Here is a 21,446-nt window from a genome sequence, read left to right as displayed (position 1 = left end):
TGATGCGAAAACGTGTCGTTTTCTCGTCTACCTTTCCCCGTAAACACCTTGGTAGGTATGCAGGACCCTAACCCTAAGCTGTGCATTTTAAGCGATGATGTTATTTGATATTAACGTCTATCGATATTTTCCTTCCTGATATTTCTTCACGTTCAAGCCGACAGTTAAGGAGTGGCCGTTTCTGACTTGAGTCAATAAATCGATGGACCGAGTATAATATCTTGGTCTCATTTGTTAAACCGGGTTTCTCGTTGTCTCCTTTTAATGAGTCTTTATTGGTCAGAGCAGAGTGAGATTATTTTCTTCGCAAACCCCAGCATGCCAGGAAGCTGGGGTCAGAGCGCAGGGTCAGCCATGATACAGCGCCCCTGGAGCAGAGAGGGTTAAGGACCTTGCTCAAGGGCCCAACAGTGGCAGCCCGACAGCCCCGGGCTTGGATCCCCAACCTTCTGATCAGTATCCCAAAGCCTTAACCACCAAGCCCCCACTGCCCCCACAGGACTTGGGTGAAAATCTGACGAGGTCATATTTATGCAGAAAAAGGGTTCACAAACTTCCAAGCACAACTGTAGAAGTCCACGTCTAAGTCGTTACGTCTGGGAATTGCAGCTGCACTACTGTCTGCTACTAAAGAAAACGAATCAACGCCTTCTGACCAATCGGAATCCAGAATTTACCAGCACTGTGTTATAACATTTTATCACGCTTTCATTTGATTTCATAGGAATGAAATAATAATAATAATAATAATAATAAAAAAACAAGGTTCAAATGCTAACTTCATGCTAATCTTTTTATTTGATACATAATACATTATTGGGCAGGCTAAATATCTATTTAACTACCTAGACCGTATTTATTTACAGCTCTCCTCCGTAGTCAAGGTCTCACGTATGTAATTGTACCTCATCTCAACAGTCATAACAAGCACTATTTGATCATCATAATACCTAGATTATTATCAAAGCCCTGTGGAGTGAGATGAACAACGAGGATATCAGAGACGGCATTAAACATTTAAAACTTCCTCCACGAACAGAGTGAAAAAGCAAATTCAATATTTGAACAGTTTAACCAGGATTTCTACTGCGCTCTGTCTGGGTAAATGTGAGATTTCAATACACTGTTGTTTTGCAGTCAAAACACTGCCGATTAAAAGCTTTTGAACACCTGGACTTTTTGATGTTTAGCGCGATTCAGTCCGCGCGAGTCCCCGAAAGCGAAATGTTTTTGTTTGAGAGTTCGACTGGCTTTTTTTTTTTTTTCCCCCCAAGTCCTCATCGGAGTCAGGTCTAACCGGTTTACGGCTATGAATAAGACCATTCAAGGATCTGCCTCACACCGGAGCTTCACAACGACCACTTTTGAACCCTGAACAGATGAGACTCGACGTGGGAATGTTGTCTGTACATCATCATCCTTTCATCTGTACATATCGACTACGTTGTTTACATCCGCATCAAATTCCGTTTAAAGTCCGTGTTCGGTTCGCGAATTCCGAATACGATGTTTATATGCGTACAGGCATCCGAATATTCATGGCATGGTTGTTGTGAGTGTGCCCGAGTGGCCATTTCTAAATACCTCGCCTACAGCTAAGCATGCGCGTATATCTCCTTTCAGTGGATTTCCTGAATAAGGTGTTTACATTCAACAAACGTCCGATTAAAAACAGGTAGAGTCCAGAATCTGGTAGAATATTGTCTCAGTGTGAATCGGACAATCAGATCACGGCGTTCACGTGACTCGGTACTAATTAGGATATTGACAAATTCCGATTAATATCAGGATATTGATATGCACGTGAACGTTATTGCTTTTTGTTGAAAATCTGCGGATGTCAGATTTCCCAGCGAACGTCTCCATCCATGTTCTGCCCTGACGAGCGGCCTTCAGATGAGTCATTCACGTACTCAAATGGACGACTGGATAAAATTCAGCCGATGATCTGCTATAGAATGGGTCGAGTTTAGAAAATTGGATTCGCTGATCAGCGCCCAGGCTGGGGGTTGTTTTTCGTTTGTTTGTTTGTTTTTAGTATACATTTATCCGCTCGTTATTTGATCAGGTTGAGTCGAGAAGTTTTGCTGGATCTACATCTTGTCATGGTCTGCCATTTGATGCCACCTGACCTAGATAAACAACTTGTAGACAATGCTAATATTAGCTAATCGAGGTCCTGTCACTTCCTAGCCGGAAGCATCAATCGTCCCTTTCTCTTGAAGTTAATAAGACCGGGAGGGAAAAAAATATTGAAAAAATTCATCTTAGACTTGTGACTTTTTAAGATGTGTTCATTTTTAGAGCATTTAAAAAAAAAAAAAACGAGCCAGTTCTTGGAGGTGTGTCAAAAATGTTAAAAACTTGATATGGAAAGTCATATTATTTATTGGCAGTATGTGATAGACAGACGCTCATAAATGCAATAGGGGACAGTTGTGGGTTCTTATTCGTATAGCGTGATTTAACACAAGCTCGTGCAAAGTTCGAAAGAACAAATCCGATTTGGAGGGTGGAAAAAAAAAGAAAAAAGCTCAAAAGGTTCAAGATGATGTGAAAAAGGTCAAAAGAAATACACGTTTTTTGACAATTCAATTCCAATTCAATTTGAGTTGTACGGCGCGTTTAACAACGGACGTTGTCTCAAAGAAGCGTTACAGAAACATATAAACACAGGATGGAGGTTTTAAGTGTGTGGGTTTATCCCTATTGGGCGAGACGGTGGTGACGGTGGTGAGGAGAAACTCCCTGAGATGATACGAGGAAGAAACCTTCAGAGGAACCGGAGTCCGAAGGGAACCCGTCCTCATCTGGGTCACACCGGATAGTGTGAGAGTAAAAGAAAGTTCATTATGGTTTAATATGACGTCTGTTTGTTGAACTAGTCCACTGTTCACTAAAGGAGACCCGAGTGTAAAACTGCATGTGGTGATTTCAGTCCCAAGGCCATCGCTGCAACCGTAGTCCCAGCGAGAACATCCATGTGGAATTGAGGTCCAGAACCATTTCATGGTACTTCGAGCGGTACCGTCCTCAGCGATCTCCAGGCTGTAGCCTCGAGTTGATGAGAGCTCCATCCAGAGTTCGGGCATCCGACCGGATCAAGCAGGTCCGGGGAGCAGAACGGGTCAGGATCACCGGCATCTCCATAAAATCATGTGCGGCTCGACAGAAGGAGAGGGAGGTAACGAGAGGGCGAGATTATACAATAAGACAATCTCATTGACAATCTATACACACACACACACACAAATCTTTCAGCCCTCTCTCGAAATGCTTACTGTAGACATGTAGGGATTAAGATGTAGCTGTAAAATATCTAATTCCTGTTACACTGACAGAATCACAAGCGGTACTTGAGCGCCAGCTCTCCCTGTATGCTTTCAGGACGAGCTGGCAAAACACTTTCCAGAGAGTATTTCTGCCGCACTCCTCACAAATGAATGCCGAGATTATAGCTAACAATAACAGATGTCGTCATTGTGCACTGCGCCGGATGGGCCAAGATGATGATGATGATGATGATGATGATGATGGCTTAAGCAAAACAAGCCACAGCAAAATCCTCCACCCAAATACAATTCTGAGCAAACGGCTCGGCTCATGAGACCTTTGAATGACTTTTCCATGCCGTCAGAAATCAATGCGTTCCCCCTCGGGCCAGGGTGGAAACGGACGCCGTGGCTGCAGGTATGAAAACGCTCATGAACGTGATTGTTACGATCCATAATCTCCGCTTTGTTCGAGCGGCGTTCGGGTCGACGTCACGTTTTCAGCATGGATCGATGACCTTTTTGTGCTTTTAATGCTTTGGCATATAAACCACACCAAATGCCCGGCAGCAGCCTGTGTCTTATTTAATACCGAGGCAACTTTAGAAAATGAGATCAACGGGGCCACTCAGTCACCTTTCTGGAGTAATCAGATATTAATTGTAATTGTTACCCTCCGCAGCAGGGTGGAAAAGTATTCAGTATTAAGAAGTGCTTGTGCTTCATCAGTTTTTCAGAAACTTCATATTATCTGTGATTGTATTGCGAAACAGTATTATGGGATTTTTCATATTTTTTCTTGAGAAGGGTACCAACTGAGATGTAATCAGGTGTAAGCCATTAGAGGCAGTTAAAAAATATATATAAATAAATAAAAAAAATCCCCCATGTATTTATTCCTGATTTATAGGAAATTGTGTTTGATTTGTTGATAGCATTTGCATAATATTTTCTTTCTATCCATTTTTTAAAAAAAAAATATATATATATATATATATATATGTATATATTTCTTTCTTTCAAATTCTTTTTTGTCTACGTTTTCTTTCTGTCCATTTTCCTCTCACTCCCTCTCTTACGAGTGGATTTAATAGTCCAACCCCATCCAAAAAAAAAATAAAAATTCACAACTTTATATATTGCTTATAAAGTCCTTTTTGTCCTGTGAAGAGAAAAAAAAACTGACAGATTTTTTATATATATATATATTTTTAACACAAAACTCTACATAGATAGATAGATTATAATCTCATTTAAATTTACCTGTCTTGTCTTCGTGGTTTTTTTTTTTTTTTTTTTTTTAGCATTTAGACGACATATTCTCGAACAATACGCGTCAATCAAGCACGAGCTTTGCTTCAGCTCACGCGCCATTTTTCTGGGACGACGTTCTCCCGGAGGATTTGTCTCGTGGATGTTCGATGACATTAAATAAGATACATGAGTAAAGTAATAAAATAAAATAAAATATACTTTTAAATGTTACTTTAATCAGTAAAACTTGTCATCAGGGATAAATTACTGTCGTTTGCTGTACGAGAAGGATACGACGCAAAACATAATCATAACTCACCACCCTGTGATTGATTATGTTCCTCTAACAGCATGCACACCAAGTGTTTTATTCCTGACCAAACCTTCCTAAGCGCAGAGACTAGCTAGTTAGCCAGCTGGTTAAAAGTAGTCCTGGTTAATATTGATTTAACCACGTAATATTTAACCAGTAATTAACTCATTTCTCCACGTCTACATCTTAATTCGTTAGTGTTCTTGTTTTTTAGACCACTGAAAAAATAAATAAATCTTCAGGAAGGACGTGGAGGAATAACTACATACTGTACTTGTGGGCCTCACAACGCGCTTTACACTGGTTCACATTCACACACCAATGCTAGCAGAGCTGCCATGCAGGGCGCTAACTTGCCATCGGGAGCAACTTGGGGTTCAGCGTCTTCCCCAAGGACGCTTCGGTACGTGGAGTCACGTGCGCCGGGGATCGAACCGCCGACCCTACGATTAGTGTACACCCCGCTCTACCACCTGACGCACAGACGCACATGACTACAACACCCAAACCGTTTATTCTGTATAGCAGTCTCGTAGCTAATGAATAGACCGACAGATCCGTGTAGAGTACGTCACATGTAGATTTATAAATATGTGCGAACACTCATGAATGTTCAGTAATAAAGGCCACGTTGGTTAATTACGCCGTTCTCTCATTTTACATACATATATATTTCGCCACGTTTTTATTACCAACTCGTCCTTCGGTCGCTCTGTGAAACGCATCCACGAGGCTCTTTAACGGTGATGAGCAGCACTGAGTCGACTCATTAGCGGTGCATACTTACTGTAAACACGCATGGTCTTTTTTTTTTTATTGCGTTACCCAGCGGTTTGACAGCTGCGTTTTTATTCGTCTCGAGACGCAAAGCTCGCTTGATCTACGTGCCTTCGCTCGGCGTGACCCAGAAGCCACCCCGGCGCTCGCCGCTCTCCCGTGTTTGTTCCCGTTAATTATCGACTTTGTCGTTAATTAAAACGCGAACAACACTCGGTGCGTGCTGCCTCCTCGAGAAAGAGCAGCTTGCACTTGTGGATGTGTGCACGGCGCGGGAGAAAAGACGAGGCCGCGTGCCGTGTGAAACGGAATCTGTTTTTACCCAGAGGACAGTGCAGCGGTGACAAAGGAGTCGTAAGGAAGAAAAAGCAGGCAGTCAATTACCAGACGTTCACAACCTATCATTTATTCCATATGAAAAAGAAAGGGAGGTTCAGAGAGCGCACGGTTCAGATAGAGAGAAGAAAAGATATAGATATATAGACGGTTAGAGGTTCAAAGAGCCTCCAATGATGGAAGGCAAAGGAGAGACATAAATAATAGCTTGAGACATTCAGAGAGAGAATGAGAAACGGAGTATGAGAGATGAAAATGAGACGTTTTTTTTTTTTTTTTTTTTTTTGGCGGGGGGGTTATGTGCCACAGAGTGATAGAAAGTAAAAGAGACTCAGACGGACGGGCAGAGAGAATAGACAGGAGAAAATTGGACAGGAAGAAGACACAGGAAGAGGATGAGACACCGAGAGAGGGAATGAGAAATGGAGCGAAACGGACCATGGGAAATAGGAAGAGATGAAAACTGGACTTAGAGAGAGAGAGGGGGGAGGGGGGAGAAGAGAAGTCGAAATAGACGAGATAGAAAGCATGTGACGCAGAGAGATAATAATAACATATGAGACAGATGGGAGGAGAGACAGAGCATAAGACATAGAGAGTGACAAAGAAAATGAGAGACTGAAAAGATAGAGTATGAGAGAGAGAGAGAGAGAGCGAGAGAGAGAGAGTAGAAGACAAACAGAGATGGAGACAGACAGAGTGCAGTAGGGAGTGAGTTATAGAGGCAAGGAAAGAGGGATGTACAGGGTGGGTATGTGTTAAGTAGAGATAAATAAGGAGTGATGGTGAAAGATTCAGAGAAAAAGAGAGAAAGGCAAGATATGAGGTGAGAGGCAGAGAAGGAGAGATTATGAGAGAGATCAGTTTGAAGAGAGGATGAGACACTGAGAGTAAGACGATGATAGAAAGAGAGAAAAAGGATATAGACCGAGATGCGCAGGAGGGAGACAGATGGAGAGAGACGTTCAGGCAGAGGAGTACTAGATCGAGAGATTGAGAGTGACAGAGGCACACAGGTAGCGAGAGAGAGGGAGACAGATGAGGAGAGGAATGCAGGTGTAAGCTGCTGAGTAGCAGAAATACATACAGTACGTCCTGCAGAGCTGCACATCACGTTTCCATAGAAATCAAGTCTCTGAAATGTGTTCACTCTTACGGGTAGTGTGTAGTTCACACGATGTGTATATGCCCTAGTACATAGTGTTTACTACATAGTGCAGTGTCCATGGTGTGTAATACACAGTTTGTAGCGTGTAATGGATAGTGTGTAATGTTTGGTGGATAGTGAATAGTGTGTAGTGCATAATGTATAGTGGATAGTTTGTAATGTGTAGTGGCTAGGGTGTAATGTGTAGTGGATAGTGTGTAGTGGATAGTGTGTAATGTGTAATGGATACTATGTAATGTGTAGAGGATAGTGTGCAATGTGTAGTGGCTAGAGTGTAATGTGTAGTGGATAGTGCATAATGTGTAGTGGATAGTGTGTAATGTGAGTGGATAGTGTGTAGTGGCTAGGGTGTAATGTGTAGTGGATAGTGTGTAATGTGTAGTGGCTAGGGTGTAATGTGTAGTGGATAGTGTGTAATGTGTAGTGGATAGTGTGTAATGTGTAATGGATAGTGTGTAATGTGTAGTGAATAGTGTGTAATGTGTAATGGATAGTGTGTAATGTGTAGTGAATAGTGTGTAATGTGTAATGGATAGTGTGTAATGTGTAGTGGATAGTGTGTAATGTGTAGTGGATAGTGTGTAGTGGCTAGGGTGTAATGTGTAATGGATAGTGTGTAATGTGTAATGGATAGTGTGTAGTGGCTAGGGTGTAATGTGTAGTGGATAGTGTGTAATGTGTAATGGATAGTGTGTAATGTGTAGTGAATAGTGTGTAATGTGTAGTGGATAGTGTGTAATGTGTAGTGGATAGTGTGTAATGTGTAGTGGCTAGGGCGTAATGTGTAGTGGATAGTGTGTAATGTGTAGTGGATAGTGTGTAATGTGTAGTGGATAGTGTGTAGTGGCTAGGGTGTAATGTGTAGTGGATAGTGTGTAATGTGTAGTGGATAGTGTGTAATGTGTAGTGGATAGTGTGTAGTGGATAGTGTGTAATGTGTAATGGATCGTGTGTAATGTGTAGTGAATAGTGTGTAATGTGTAGTGGATAGTGTGTAATGTGTAATGGATAGTGTGTAGTGGATAGTTTGTAATGTGTAGTGGATAGTGTGTAATGTGTAGTGGATAGTGTGTAATGTGTAGTGGATAGTGTGTAGTGGCTAGGGTGTAATGTGTAGTGGATAGTGTGTAATGTGTAGTGGATAGTGTGTAATGTGTAGTGGATAGTGTGTAGTGGATAGTGTGTAATGTGTAATGGATCGTGTGTAATGTGTAGTGAATAGTGTGTAATGTGTAGTGGATAGTGTGTAATGTGTAATGGATAGTGTGTAGTGGATAGTTTGTAATGTGTAGTGGATAGTGTGTAATGTGTAGTGGATAGTGTGTAATGTGTAGTGGATAGTGTGTAATGTGTAGTGGATAGTGTGTAATGTGTAGTGGATCGTGTGTAATGTGTAGTGAATAGTGTGTAATGTGTGGTTATTAGCGTGTAGTGCACAACGATGACTCAACATCCTAATGACTGGGGCGGTCTGATTTGATCTTTCTTCTCCACCTCCACTGGATCCTTTTTAATTACCCGCCTCGTCTCACACTGCCTCGTCTCAGACGCCACGCTGACTCCTCACCTTCACCTGCTTTAAATCAAGTCCACCCTCACTTCAGACAATCTCACGCGCATGAGAGCTTGTGCACGCACAAGGAAACGCAAAGAAACCGGACTAGTTTAACGGCGTTATTAATCTGAATGTCAGTATCTGTATCCGTTTAGTGCCCCAAATATCCATATCTGTAAAGTGGGTGTGGTCTAAAGCATACCTATTGTTTTCAAAACGTATTCACTTATGAACCTTACCATCCTCCCACCACAAACCTTTGATCTAATGCGACCCCGACCAGGCAGGACCTAAGGATGAATATAGAAACACGTCGCATAGCGCCTTCAGCCGTAGTCCTTCAAGCCTCATATCTGAATCTTCATATATTATAATTATTACGAAGGAATGCGATTTCATCTTGACGAGAATTTGTTCACTTGCTAGAAGACACACTGTACTTCCGTGACTGACCTTTCTTGAATTGATCTGACGCTAAACTGCGGACAGCTCACACACAAGCTGCTAATGCAAATTAGAGAGAAAATCCAGCATATGATACTAGCCAGCGCTCAGTCCACCACTGTATCTGATTACAGCTTCATTTTTCCACACAGGATGACTTCAACTGACACGTGAAACTGCCTCAGCAGCCGCAGAGGAAGTGATAAATTATTCAGCCCGGGGAAAATTTTTTTATTATTTATTTAATTTTTTTTTTAAGAACGCACTTGTATCATATCTCATGTAATTTTAGACCTTTCATAGGGCCGGATATACTTTATGACTGTCTGCTGAAAGAAGCAAACGTATTTAATGAACACATCTACTGCACGTCTGACGGATGTCCGAGGAATCGTTTCTTTATTTATTGATTTGTATAATTCGTCTTTTAGAAAGACGTTCTCTTACTTCTTTTTCATTGGTAGCTTGTTTTGTTTCTTCAAGAGCGTCCTTACTTCCTGAGTCAGAACCGGACCCGAATGCATCCCATCTTATGCGTCACTCTCCTTCTGTTTCCTTCAGGTGTAAAGAAGGCTTCCAAGGCATCCGCTGTGACCAGTTCCTGCCCAAAACAGACTCCATTCTGTCTGATCCGAGTGAGTGTCCAATTTTAATCCACTTTATTCATTATATCCACACATTCAGCCTATTATCACAGTTTCATGTTGCTTTGATGCTAAAATACAGTACATTAGTAGGCATCCACTCAGGGGCATTAGCGCAAGTATACATGACACGGCCGGCGTCCATGGTTACCAGTTGTTCGGTAGTGTTTGATTAAATTTTTACATACAAACTCCCGTTAAAGTGCAATTGCTTTCAAGTACGTCCGATGCGTTCATCCATAAGAAGTCATCCTTAAATGCAAATATTTGGGAGATTTGATGCACTGTACTGTATGTCCCAAGGATCCATTTCTCGGTCCGACCGTACAGCCGTGTTCACGGGCAGCTCGCATCAGTCACACCCGTTTCATTTATTTATTTATTTTTAATGCACGATATATTCCTCCTACCTCCGGAAAGAAAGTTTCCCAGCTGAAAAGTCTAACCCTGAAGCTTCTCCTCGATACGTCTTTCTGCTAAATCCAAGGTTAATGTTTGAAATTTTTCCATAGCAGATGACTTTGACTCATAATTCCACTGCATATCTGCCAAGACGTAGGTTATCCGTCCTGGCTCGTGGACGAGGTTTGGGGTTTGGGGGAAGAAAAAAAAAAAAGAAGCACAATTTTCCGACCCCAGAAGTATTTCTGCCGCGAACTGGATTTATAGAGCCGGAAGAGTGTTCCTTCCGTCGTGTCTGGTTATACAATATAGGTTATATTCCGCATCTCTAACTCTGATGAACCGACGCTCTCTCGAGGGCTGAAGAGAAGATTAGTGTAGGAGTCACCTTCTCGACACGCAGGAGACGAGAATATCGTCGATGTCCGTAAAAAGATACGTCTATTTACGTTAACATTTATTGAAGGAGTCTCCAGTGCTAGCGCTCTGTGCTAAAAGTCAGAGGTCGGGAGAGCCGTAACAGTATACGCTGTTTTCGGTTTCTCTGAAATCTGTCGTATTCATCTAAGCGAGAGATATTAGAGGCCAGTGAGAGGATGACTGTTTATAGCTGCTATAGCGTAAGTGATAACATTGAGGAGCAAAAAAAAAAAGTACACTTGTTCTACAGCACAAGAGCGTTGACGTTATTGGAAAGTGATCGACTTCCGGGGTCGTGACGGTTAAAAGTGGCTGAATGGAGCGACTGAATTCATTAAACAGAAAGGTCTCGAGTGTGAGTGCGAATCGAAATGAGCTGTGCTGTCATTGGCTGCCACAACGACAGCGATAAACATTAGAAATTCATGGGAGATGCTTGTTTCGAGCACCGGCGAACCTGAAATGAACGCCCGTGTCCGACGGTGTATTATCGACGAATATTGACGAGAGGAAGCGAGCATGGCTTGAGATCCCCAACGAAGAAGGTTCATGTCCGCTCGAATCATTTTCCCGCCGAAAAGCACTCCGGACTCCACCCCAATCCGGAGCTCTATCTAGGACATGAACGTCCACCTGTTAGCAAGCGGCGAAAGCTAGTCAACCCAAGCTGTGTGTTTAGCCTGGCTAACTTTCTGACTGGGGCTCTACCTCTGCTTCACAGAAAAGAAAAGAACAAACCTGGGCTGTTTTATTGCCGTGCAGGTAATTCTAAGCGTCCGAGCTTTTGTAATTTCAGAGTTCTTCACCATCAACGCCTTCAGAGACAACAAAGTAGTTCATTATATCCATGTAGCCGACCTCGGGCCATAGCTTCATATCATCTACTCAGTAATCTACCCAAAGACAGTCAACGTGACCATATGCAGTTATCTGTTAGCCCTTTTCACAAGTTTAACGTCAGCTAGGATCATACGCTTATTTGACTATAAACACCCTAGGTAACCATAGAAACCGGAAATATAAAACAAGCTTTCGTTATGAACCGGGCGAGACCTCTGCATTCAGGAAGAAAAACCGAAAGTGGATGACAACACAACCCGCGAGTGTTAAAATCCTTTAATATATTAACACTTACTCAAGTTCAGGGAGCTGAGATCCTCATTAGTTTATGATGCCATTATGCTCATCTAGTTGATGCATCACTGAAAATAATCAAGGGGAAAGAATGGCCGTGCTGGAGTCTGTTGGAAATGAGCACCGCGATGTGTGTGTCGCTGTCATTATTCACCTGAATAGAAATCTCGTGCGGTAACGAGGTTCAGAACGACCTTTCATAACCTTGAAGAACGTACCGAATAGTTCACTCTGGACAGTATGTGGGGATGAGGTTCCTGGGAATGTTTACCTACAGGACCTAGCTAGCTTACAGGCTAGCTAACTTTTATTTATTTATTTTTTAAAAAATGCATTAATTTAATAGCTATTAATTGTTGCTGTAAAGGATATTTGTAACCGTTTTAGATCATTGACATCATTCCCAGAATGCAAAGTCGATGTGATGTGACGCACCTCTATTTACAGCGGTCAAGCGCAAGAATCCTCATCGCCGAGACGTGCTCGGGAAAACGTCACGGCGCTAAAAGTCCGCACGTTTTTCTCCACCGTATTCCGTTCCGTCTCCACCGAGATAGCGGCGCTTTACCGACATACAGTACAACTGTGAGTTCCCATTTAGAGGTCGAAAAGAAAGTAATACGACGTTACACTAGGATACCGATTATTCATTATTATACCGAGTTTTTTTTATTTTGTTTCTTTTTTTTTCCCCCTCCAAAGCTAAGCCACGTTCGAGAAATCTTCCCAGCCGACTAATTGATGATATAATCGATTACGCAGTCGAGAACGTTCTAACGCACAAGACTGACTCAAATATCACAGTTCATTCCATTTTAATCATCCTCACTGGCTTTGGTGCGACAGGGTGCAAAAGTTTGCGCACCCTCAGTGGAAAGGAAAAAAAATGACACAGTATTGCATAAGGTTTCAGAGACATGCCTTCGTTAACACACAATGACCAAACGGTGCGTCTTAAGGTATTAACGGCAAGAGAAATTGCTTAAAACCTTTCTTAATATGCTTTAAAATAATATTCCGTAAAATTCCTGTGGGCACACCATTTGTCTGGATCTTCTGAACAACTTGTGAGTGTAAATTCTTCCTTCTCAGTTATACTTGTGCCGAGTAGTCATAGCACTGCCTTGTGAGGGGGTGCAAACTTTTGCACCCAACCGTAAATAAGAACTTACGTATTGAATTCTCTTACTGGGGAATCTCTGTAATATCTCTAACCTTATTACCACAGTGCGAATTGTCGGCGAATTGCTGCGGTGTAAGAGAAACAAACGATTCCCGACGTGCTGTTATTTTCCTCCTGTACTTGATGGAATGTAAATCGTTCTTTGTATCGGCCTAGCGTAGACTTATTTTTCTTCTTCTGATCAGCCGATACAGGCGTTTAATATCGTCTACGAGTCTTCGCGACGTCTGAGCAAACGGGACAAACCCGGCGCCGCCGTGGCTGCCGGTTTGAAACCGCCCGCGTCACCAAAGACGATTTACGTTCGGAAAGAACAACACGGCCGATCCAGGAAATCCGTTTTGATCGCAGCAATTCATCTGCCAAGGCCGTGCGCGTTTCCTCTCATTCAGACTCATGAAACATTTATGCAAGGCTGCAGTAATGGTTTTAGATGGGCCAATTACTGTGAGATATGGATCACGACAGCTCGCCGCCTAATGACCAAAATGTGAATTATATCCTGATTTCTAATGCACTTCCTGTCAGGACTACAGTCACCTTGTTGACAAGCCGTGAACGTATAGAAGGTGGCTGTTCCTCGGTTCTTTATTTATTTATTTATTTTTTTTCCCTCCCGTGCCGCTCCCTCACCCGACCCCCCCCCCCCACCCCCCCCCCACCCCCACCCCACCCCACGCCGCACTCCCGAGAAATCCATTTTCACACAGTAACTTAATTTAGCCTCCATCTGGCGTCGATTCAAACGCATGTCACCAAGGTTTTGATTTACAGCAATCAGCCGAGCAAGATTTATGCACCTGGAGTCGAATACATACATCAGCGTATTGAGCAGGTTGCATTTCCGTAGCACGTGATTGACAGCTAGCCATTAGCGCCACAGCCGTGCACGCTCTGCGTCCGTGCGGTAAAAATGCGTCGGGCTTATTTCATTTGATGCTGGCGATGAGGGGATCGAAAGCCGTGCCTTCCGGCGATCCTGATCAGGATCTCGTTTTGATTTAGTTTCGTCTAAACGTGAAAACGTTGTTGCGAGGCGGAAATCATTAGGGATTTTCGCTGCTGATGTCTCAACTAATAATGACTTGAATTTCTAACAAGTGGAATTTGTATAGCGCTGGCACTTTTTGTTGTATAAAAAGGAGAAGACTTGATTTATTTATAGACAATCTGAACTTTTGGAAAATGTCTTTTTCATTATTACATCCCTTTGGCGAAATGAAATGAAATGTGTGTGTGTGTGTGTGTGTGATAAATGTTATTTCGTTGGAAATCCTTTTAGAATATCGGAGTTATTGTGACAGGTATGCGTTAAGTATGGACTTAAACACTTGGGGACATGCTGTTACGCTCATATCACAGAAATTTGCCAAGAATTTTTAAATGTCATTTTTATCAGTTTATTGTTGCATTTAATGATGTGTGATGCTAGTTCCGGTTATTCCATACGTTATAGCAGCTACAAACAGTTGTTCACTCAGCTCATTTATTTGTTAGCTCTCTTGTAAAGTTAATATGGTTAAAAAAAAAAAAAAAAAAAAAAAAAAAAAAACGTTACTGAGACTGTTCGCTATCGAAACGACGACGTATTATAAAACTACCGTTCCGGCCAATCAGATGTCAGAATTCAGCAGTGAAATAATGCCTGATGAAATATAAGAGCCTATCCGGAGCCAGTATACGAATGCATTGCCTTGTGTGCTTTTCTGGATGTTTCTTTTTTTTTTAATCTATTCATTGATCTATTCGCGTAATCAGTAGGATATGGATCGCTATAAGGAGGTTGAAAGCGTAGGTTGTTAGGAACTGTGAACTTTAGATTCTTATCTAAGTCCTACTAAACGTCTCGCACTTATTATATTTCCTATAAATGTTGCACGAGTTTCGAATAGATCGGCTTTCGAATCAAGGCCCTCGGGGGAAAGTTCATCGCTTAAATAAACCTTTGTTGAGATGCATTATTTAATAACCCATTTCCCAGTTACTGATTGCCTCATCACAGCGTTACTGAATTCTTAATTCAGGTTTTCAGGAAGTAGCTCTGACAAAGTGCGGCTACGGGGCAAAATCGCAGGTTTGTAATAATCTTACCCCAATAATAAATACATTTAAAAATATATATATATATATATCTGTTCATTTAATTTATGCGACGATGTTTCTGAAAGGAATCGGTGATCTGATTAAAAAGTATGCGTCACTCTTTAATTGATGTAATCGTGGACCAATTGCTTCCCTAAAGGTGTGTTTGTCTTGACATTATGAGATGCTTCTCTCCAGAGTTCCTTCTTCCCAGCATTTAGTAACCTGTCAATCAATCAACAAGTCTCGAAGCTACCTCCTTCTTTTCATTTTGGCTGCTTCTCAAACTTACCCAGAGTTTTTACGGGACGTCTCATGGACGCGCAACATCTCTCTTGGTTTTTTTTTTTTTAACCAATCCAAGTACCCGGTAGATCTCGGCTCCTCTTAAATGATTAGTTAGGAGATAAACGATGAGATATCCTTCGTGAGGGTCGGTTCGAGTGCAAAAGATGTCAGCTGTGATTGGCTTTCTGTGCGTAGCGTTAAACGTCGACCTGAAAATGCAGGTCTCTGTTCAATAGACATATTGCGATTAGAAATGCTTTACATATCGATCAAAACAAACCGGCTGTGACGCGTCGCCTTTTGCCGACGTTCTCGTCATCCGTTCATCACGCCCGAACGAATCTTTGTGGATAAAAACCGTCGGCGACAGCGCAGAGATGAAGCGCTTCGTCTGGAAATTGTTTTCTAGTTTCCCAGCAAATAAAGACGCCGTAGTGTTTTCTGTAATTAAACGAAGACATGCTTCAGTCTTCTCATCAGTCCAGCTGCATCATTCTGTTTACAACAGGAATTATTTATGAGATAAAGCAGCGAGAAGCATAAAATGATTTCTGTCCGAACCTGAAATAAATATCACGATATTGCATCGACATTAAGCAGGTTGATGTGCAATATCAATCCCTCGAAAACTATCGGAACGGCGAGCCCGATTAAGTATGTTTTGCTGTAGACTGAAGACATTTGGGTTTGAGATTATAAGATGAATATTGGGAAGAGAGCTTAGAACTTCCTGGTGTTTATATGTGGACACGTTAAACGATATAGAACATAGCGCATTTTGTATCAGACCACCCCATTTGTAGGCGAGCAAAAATATAGGAACACGGGCGGTTCTGGTTACCTAAGTGTGTAGTGGTAAATTGATTGTTTGACCGCTCTGAACACGGACACATTTGGTCGTTCAAAAAGGATAAGCCAACATGAAGATCGGAGAGCTGCGCACCACTTGTCAGCAGTAAGAATCAGATTGGGATTCGCAAAGAAATAAAGAGATGAGCCACAAAAGCTCTGGGACCAAGATTAACCTCAATCAAAGTGATGGAAAGGCCAAAGTCTGGAGAGAGAAAAAAAAAAAAGATTCGCTCGTGCTCCGAAACATTCAACTCATCTGTGAAGCATGGTGGAGGTAGTGTCATGGCTTGGGCTTGCATGGCTGCTTCTTGAGCATTCTCACTCATCTTTATTGATGATCTAACTCATGATGGTGGCAGAAGAATGAATTCAGAAGTCTACAGGAACATCACGTCCAAATTAATCAGGACGAACTTCATCATGCGGCAAGACAATGATCCAAAACGCATCCTCCGACAGAACAAGGGACGGCAAGCTTTTAGACTGGCCAAGTCACTCACCAAAGCTTAACCCAGTTGAGCAGCATTTCACCCCCTGAAGAGGGGACTGAAGGGAGAACCTCCCGCCCGAAACAAATCGAAAGAGCCCACGGTAAAAGCCTGGAAAAGGATCACAAAATAGAAACCGACAGTTTGGTGATGTCATTGAGTCGCAGGCTTGATGCAGTTATAGCAAGCAAGAGATATGCAACCAATTATTAAGTGTCATTTACTTCAAGAATGCTCCGTTCCTATACTTTTGCTCGGATAAAAATCGTGTGGTCTGATACAAAAGGTTCCGTATTTTATGTTGTTTAAAACATTCAGATCGGGAAATAAAAGCCGGAATCTCAAACACTCGTCTCATCTCCATCTTTTGATCCCAGACCTAAATGTCTTCCGCGTATAGAACAAACGGACGAGTCGGCCTCGTCCTCCCGATAATTTCAGAGGGGACTCGACGGTAGCCGCTCGACCCAGCGCTGACGCAGCGTCGTGAGCTGCTCACCGAAGCCAACGCGTGGGAGTCGCACTGGGAAAGATCTGTTGTCTTTGATACACATCTGTTGTTTTAGAGAGACGCGGTTGTATTTGTTTTTGTCAGGATTGATTTTTATTCAATTTACAAAAGTCGCACATTATTACGTTTCGTTATATCGCTTTTCTGAAAAGTTTTCTGCTCCTTAGTGCTGCACCTAAAATAAATAAATAAATAAATAAATAAATAAATTAGTATTGGGGTATTGATAATCAGCTGATATTGACGCGTTTAGTCATTTTACAGTAAGTATTTATTTATTTATTTATTTCCCTTCTGGTTTTCGTCTATCCGGTGCTTTGTAACAGTCAGAGATAAAGCTGTAAGTTGAAGTTTTCCGACAAGAAGGAAAGAAGTTCGACTTTAATGATAAAAGCATCGGTAGAACTTTCCGATTATGTTAATCTCACTTAGGTCCTGGAGAAGAAAGCTGAACAATCTGGGAGTCTTGTGATGAAATCTTAATGGCGTGATCAGTTGAATTTTCGAGCTTAGCGTTGTCTACAGTTCTAATTGAAACGCTGCTCTTACACACACACACACACACACACACAATGATTATGTAGTGTGGGGTGTTAGCTTGATTTGCTCACATTGGGGGTGCGCTGATAAGGACACTGTGTTTGTGTATTTCCCTAACGAGCTTACTGAGGACAAACACGAACGTGGAACACGTCATCCTTCGAGTGTGTATGTGTGTGTATGTCAAGTGCTGTATGATACACGTTATGTTAAAGCTGAGAGGCACATTTATTAAGCATGAATGGCCACCGATTGCCTCGGAGAACCCGTGATTAGTGATGCACTGAAAGGAAACCGAAAATTTGGGGGTTTTTTTTTTTGTATCGTATCAATATTAGACTTTTTTTAATTCATTTCATGAATTGAATGAATCTGACAAAAACCATATTAAATATATTATTCGTCATCCTTCAAAACAGATGTGGTGTTTTTTTTCACCCAGTTATCCACATGATGTAAAGTTCTAGAAAACCGTTCTGACGTACAAAACAGCGGTCGAGCGGTGAACTCGGCCCCTGTCCTGTTTACGTACGGGTTTCTCCACTTTAATTAAAGATTATTGCGCAGAACAGCAGCGATGGAACTAAAAACCCCAACCTCGAACTGTAAACAACAGACGTCGCCTCGAGTCGAGAACCGAAAGTTTTTCAGCGCTACGCAAATTTTCATCTGATTGTTAAACACGTTGCAAATTGGACCGCTTCCTGTTTAAGCAAACGCGGCAGGAGCTGAGAACATGAGAGGCTAGAGTGAATAGTCTTTCACTCTCTGTTGGAGATAAATACCTGGGTGTAATGCGCGCGCTTGCTCGCGTGTGGCGATGCTCTGGTTCGGGGCGCTTTCCTGTAGAATCTCGTCAAACGTGACGGAAACTGAGGGAGTTTGTGTCTGGCACGCGTCGATCCTTCAGCAGACGCGTCCATCACCTCCAGCTCCGCCTGTATCGTTTCCCATGCGCGCTGTTGTTTTGTTTTGTTTTTCTCCACGTCAATGTAATGTTCTTTAAATCGCAGGTCTAGTAACGCCGCAATGCGACAATAACCGTCGGCTGTACTTTTTTTTTTCTCTTTCGGCCGAAAAAATGCCATTTTGCAGCCGGAAATTTCCGCCGGCCGAGATTTCGCCGCATCCCTAGCTGTAATCATATCCACTCGGTGTTTCTTTCTCTTCAAATGTCACGATTTGGACTTTGAACGGATGGGAGATTTTTTTTCCGGAGACAGATTCGAGCCTCGGGCCGGTGACTCGTCCAGACTCGAATCGCCGGGACATCCGGACAGAACGCGTGCTCGGACCTGACACTTCAGGCCTCCAGGGTCTGGTTCCTCTGTGTATATGAGCGAGAGTGTGTTGAATAAGAGGCTGAAAAACAAAGCTTCAGCAGCGAGGGAAGTTAAAATGACAGTGATATTTGTCGACAGCGAGCTTCGACATTAACGACTCACGCATTTGTTTGGAAATTTCCCAAAGCAGACATTTATTTGACATTTAAGGACGGAGTCTCCAGTGCCGGTGCTTTTCCACCATGGGAAAGTTCACGACGAAAGCTTTTCCAGAGCACTTCCTGGTTTTCTCAGTGACAGTTATTTGTCTTTTTAACTTCGAGAGATGCTTGGGGGGAACGAGTGTTTATAGCCGGTATGACGACGTGATAACAGGAAGTGACTCGGACGGTTCAGGACATTAAAAGTAAACTATAAAATTGTCATAGCTGGTATCCGCTGTGGTTTACGAGGAATAAGACGCTTCAGGACGAGCCGTTTCGGGAAAGTAACAGTAACTCCGCTTCGTCACACCACCCTGTCGTTGATTATTTCCCAGAAACGGCAAAAGTGAAATTCGCCTTGAAATTCATACTTTTGGTTGTAAATACACTCAACGCCCCCAGGCTATTATCTATGACGATGTGAAATAATAAATCTTAGGAATTTCTCAAGGTCCAAATTTGATATGTACATTAATAATCATGATAAACCGCTGAACTCCATGTTCTTAACTTGAGCCGTGACCTATGAGCTGGATTATTACTCGGTCCATTAAACTGTTAGTAGGAAAGAACACGGGTTAAATCGTTTCACAACCAATTACTTTCTTTTTTTTTTTTTTTACTTTTTTTTTTTTTTGTAGCCGTTATTGTTAAATTAAGACAAATTTAATTTTCTCTGCTTGCAAATTAACATGATTATCATGACCAGGACTATTCATGAGCACAAAGGTCAATATGACGTGCTCATTCTCTGTCTCATTGTTTCAATCTAGATGTAAACTGTATTTTTTATTTATTTATTTTTTTTAAATCATAATCGATCATTGAGTTTTGCCATTGGGGGAAAATAAAAATCAACTCGGCGTGCTTCATCGAGCCGCATTTTCTATCCTCGATGTTTTGCACCCTTAGAAGTAAGTCGTCGTTTTAAAAAGGTTTGTCTAGGACAGGGGTGTCCGGTCGTATCCACAGAGCGCCGGTGTGGGTGCAGGTTTTCATTCCAATCGGGCAGCAACTCAAGGGCCTCTATAAGTGGATTCTGAACACGGAAGAACGTTCTCCTGGGAACGTTTGCATAACGTTTGAACTGATGTAAACAACTTTGAATGCTTAGTGTTATTTATCCTTGATTATTTATTTTTTTTCTGTGAGGAGACATTTATTTAGTACCTTTTGTCAGGTAAAATCCACACCTACTGGAAATCCGGGAAAAATCGAACTAAATCGAGTCCTGCGTACGCCGAATCTGAACGCGAGTAACGTTCCCAGTGTAAATATCGATATAACTTTTGGACGTGACACTGAATCCGCCGAATATTCTTTAATGTTGTTCGTTTTCCACAAAAAGTGCTCTGACAATGCAAATCGCAGGTTTATACTGTATTAATGTTATTGTTTCTATAGTAACAGCGTACATATGGATCTCTATGGTGGATGCTCCACATAACCTGGAGAAAAAATAAATAAATAAATAAATAAAAACATGTAATTGTTCATATGTTGAATTTTTCTGTGAGGAGATGTTTCTTTAGCAATTTTGGAAGGAGTCTCCAGTGTCAGAACTAGAGGTAAAACCCAGAAAATCGAATTAAGTGCACGCATACACCGAATCTGAATGCAAGTCACTTTCCTTAGTCATCAATCCTAAATACAGCCCTAATCCTAGTAGTAATACTGTTTTGAGTATTTCCAGTCTTCCTGTTGTGTATTGTATACAAATAAATCTTACGTATATAAAATAATAAGACTACGTTATCTACAGTACACCCGACTCCGGTTCTCCTACGTAGCGGCCCGGTTCGTAAAGCTATCCGCGGTGTCGGTGTCTCAAGACGTCTGTCGTGACGTCTCAAGACGTCTGTCGTATAGTCATAAAATCCGAACAATAAAGAGAAAATGCGTAGTGGTTTTATAAACTGACCTTGCGACCATCCAAATGCCATCCCTGAACACCGTGTGCATACTGTATTCACGCCTTAAATGTCAGTGAACATTACAGCAATAAATAAATAATTCCTTTATACAAGGTCACTAACGATACAAATCAGGAGCGACCTATCGAACGGCGACGTCCCCGGCGAGGTCAAGGGTCGTTATCTATTAGCAGAAGGTCTGTAAAAGATCTAGACAGATGGCATTTTGAAACCTGTCTCGCAATACGGTGATTCCAGAGCGAACGGGTCGAGTCATATTTAAAAACCGATCGCGTCGAGGGAAAGCGTTGCCGGACAGCTGAGTTAAAGGTTCAAAACGCGTCACGGCATAGAAACGTTCTGATCGGTCAGAAGGTGTCGAGT

At 42.1% G+C, this 21,446-nt stretch overlaps 1 protein-coding gene across 2 annotated transcripts in view; it reads left to right on the top strand.

Annotated features, from left to right (window-relative positions):
• Positions 1–21,446, top strand: part of LOC108262175 (pro-neuregulin-3, membrane-bound isoform) — a 308,202-nt gene that overhangs the window by 256,214 nt on the left and 30,542 nt on the right. For both annotated transcript variants that reach the window (XM_017462794.3, XM_053679389.1), the window contains exon 3: positions 9,681–9,754. In XM_017462794.3, coding sequence (XP_017318283.1) covers positions 9,681–9,754 — 74 coding nt within the window. The remainder of the gene's footprint in view (positions 1–9,680; positions 9,755–21,446) is intronic.

Source organism: Ictalurus punctatus, chromosome 3 (assembly GCF_001660625.3).
Source record: "Ictalurus punctatus breed USDA103 chromosome 3, Coco_2.0, whole genome shotgun sequence".
Lineage (NCBI taxonomy): Eukaryota > Metazoa > Chordata > Actinopteri > Siluriformes > Ictaluridae > Ictalurus > Ictalurus punctatus.
Note: the sequence above shows the minus strand (reverse complement) of the source record. Positions and strands in the feature narration are given on the sequence as shown.